The 2935-nt window shown below is 40.5% G+C and overlaps 1 protein-coding gene across 1 annotated transcript; it reads left to right on the top strand.

Moving 5' to 3' along the window:
- Window positions 1–444: 444 nt before the first annotated feature.
- Window positions 445–1867, top strand: LOC310820841 (sodium channel and clathrin linker 1-like). Its single transcript, XM_083692649.1, has 4 exons — window positions 445–638; window positions 1085–1163; window positions 1360–1444; window positions 1761–1867. The coding sequence occupies exons 1-3, from the start codon at window positions 451–453 to the stop codon at window positions 1384–1386; spliced, it is 294 nt and encodes a 97-aa protein (XP_083548775.1). The 5' UTR covers window positions 445–450; the 3' UTR covers window positions 1387–1444; window positions 1761–1867.
- The last annotated feature ends 1068 nt before the right edge of the window (window positions 1868–2935 follow it).

Here is a 2935-nt window from a genome sequence, read left to right as displayed (position 1 = left end):
CACAACATAATCGTGACCAGGTTATCACAGAGTTTACCATTAATGTCTAATGTTCACATGCATAGTTAGCAACACGTACACTCGAGTCATCACATCAGGTATTTGACCATGTGACCACTCCTCACAATTTCTTATAAGTATGGTAATAGCATTTTGGGTATTCTTAATGGAATCTAGGGTCCAATATGATCGACTGTCTGTCACACAGGGATGAGCAAAGCATTATCGATCATGAACTATCTTTTGGAGTCAGATATAACGTAATGTGAACTTGTGTTAGTTGGTCATGAGACCACTTGTGTTGAGTTTGTTCGATCATGTTAGAAGTAATAATTGGGAATAAATGTGTCTTATGTTTGACCCGTCATCTATTCTTCAGTGTTTTATTTTCATACTCTTCACACGCACTCACCCACCCACACCGTGACCCCTTTCCTCCAGGTCTCCCAGATGGAGCAGGAGTGCAGTCGGAAGGAGCAGGGTCTGGACGCGAGGGTCCGAGAGCTGGAGGAGAGCAGCTGTAGCTCCAGCGCTGACCTGACCCGTCTGCTCTCAGCCCAGCAGAAGACCACACAGCGCTGGAAGGACGAGGCCAAGACCCTGACCAAGGCCTTTGAGAACAAACTCACCAGCCTCAAGTACTATTTTATGTATTTATATAAAAAAATATATTTGTACAATATTTGCTGAACCTTTATTTTACTAGAAGGTCCCATGTGAGGTCTGAGGACCACTTAAGATGGCATCTCCAAGAGATTTGATTAATTCAAGGCAGGTTCAAGGCTACAAGTTTATCCCAAAACAGACAGACATTTGGGCATGTGCCTACTTCAGTGTGTCTACAAGTGAGAACACAAAGCAGCACCTTTTTTACTGTCTCTGAATTTTACTGTATCTGAATTGTTTGAGATTAGATTTTCCCTAAATGGTGCATTAAAGACAATAATGAGCAACCAGGGGAAAAATGGGAAGGGGGGGGTAGAGATGTAGATGAGACTGGGGGGAAAAAAGGGAAGCCTGAGGCTTTCTATTGATTTCTGAACTTGTTTTTCTTCCTTCCTCTGGTATCGTCTGTTGGGTTCAGGGGAGAACTAAATCGACAGAAGCAACGCTCTCAGGAACTGGAGATCCAGCTGGAGGCTGACCATGAGACCATTGTAGAGGTGATTTTTACACACACACACACACACACTCTCACTCTCCCACACACACACAGACACATTGATGACTGACAGAAAAAGTGCGTTGGTCTTATGAGATGACCGCTATAACCGACCTTAGCTGGTGTTTGTGATATGAGGTGTAAATATAGATATCATGAGGTGTAAATATCAATGTCTTGCTCTCTTTTGGGTCCAGTATGAGAGACAGACGGCAGAGTTATAGGAGTCTACAGAGGCGCCTGACGCAGGCAGAACAGAGGGCAACCACGGCATCACAGCAGGTAAGGGTCCTCAGATGGCTCAATGAGAGGCGCTCAGTGATGTCAGCTACCTGACTTAATGTCGGGGCTTATTATTTTTAATGTCACCTAGCCCCTGGAGTACTAACATCAGTCCCTATTCTATATGTCAGAGAATCACGTGTCCTACACAATACATTCCCATGTCAGCATTCTGTAAGGTCATATCGAGGATAAACATCATATCTTGAATAAACACTTTGATGTTGAGAGGATGTTGTGGCTTTGAATGTTTCCTAATTGTTCATAGAAATTTTTTCTAAATGTCTTTCCTCATTATTCATTTATTTTCTTTCAGCTCAGCATACTGACATCACAGAGAAGGAAAACTGCGCCCATGGTCGACCTGGAGACACTATGATGTCATGTGCCAATCTGAGCTAGTGCAATATGAATGTGTGACTGATTGATAGTTCACTGTGATCCTTGTTATAATGAAATGATAAACTGATTTGGATTGACATATTTTGTGGTCTTCATTAAATATGTTTTGTATATTGTTTTTAGGATTTTCTGAGCACTTGGACTCCACAAACTAAGGAAGTCCAGGAGACAGGGAATCTTGACATTACAATTCTATTAACAGGAAAACTAGCAGTTCAACAAAGGTAAAAGGAGCAGAGATAATCTACATAGAATCTGACACAGGAGGATCAACTTGCTTTGGCAAAGTCCTGGCAATGTCACAGAGAAATTTGTAAGTTAGATACCCCAAATCAGTATTGATTAACATAACATGATGATGAGAATTTTAGTTTGATTCAATTTTATCAGGCTACTACCTATCCATCCATGGAAAAATCAGTTTATTTGGAATAGACAGAATTAAACGGGCCTATCTATAGAATGAACAAGAATATAGGCGGTTGAAACTATGACATCACAGCATTGAAACCTTCAGTCTTTCAAAAACTACACTTACACCCAAACTGGTTCTCAAGCAGAAAACTAAGAAAAACTCATCCTCAATTTAAAAATGGTATTTTTGCCTTCATACAGATTACAACGTCTCATATTACTGCAAATAATCTGGTTAAACTCATATACTTATTGGAAAAAATGTTTTACTGATTTCAGCCTTGTCACCATTGGAAAAGGAGAAGGTAAGGATTTACTTGGTCTGCCTCACATTAAAAATCACAAATGGCTGAAAATTTGTGTAAATAGATCAGTATATTAATTTAAGGTCAAAAACATTGGCCGCTGTGTCATACAGGATACAATAATACTGCATAAACTCCCAGCTTACCTAACCTCCATTATTGAAATTCAAGAACATACATTACCAAACTGGTTCTCAGAGTAGGTTAACTCTTGAGGTTCCTCGGGTCTCCACTGAACTGGGTAAATCCTCTTTTAGTTATGGTGCACTGCTGGAACAATCTACAAAAAACATGTCAGTTGGTTGTTCTGGTGCTGCTCTGGCAGTTGAGGGTGTTCATTGAAGACCTCTTTGGTGAAGGATGTGATTGT

The sequence above is a fragment of the Argentina silus genome (assembly GCF_951799395.1).
Source record: "Argentina silus genome assembly, chromosome: 21".
Classification (NCBI taxonomy): domain Eukaryota; kingdom Metazoa; phylum Chordata; class Actinopteri; order Argentiniformes; family Argentinidae; genus Argentina; species Argentina silus.
This window is presented reverse-complemented; position numbering and strand designations above follow the sequence as displayed.

Excerpts from the sequence above, each read along its gene's own strand:
- LOC310820841 (XM_083692649.1), top strand. The coding sequence starts at position 451 with ATGGAGCAGGAGTGCAGTCGGAAGGAGCAGGGTCTGGACGCGAGGGTC. Across the intron at positions 639-1,084 it reads AACAAACTCACCAGCCTCAA|GGGAGAACTAAATCGACAGA; the intron begins GTACTATTTTAT and ends TGTTGGGTTCAG. Across the intron at positions 1,164-1,359 it reads ACCATGAGACCATTGTAGAG|TATGAGAGACAGACGGCAGA; the intron begins GTGATTTTTACA and ends TTTTGGGTCCAG.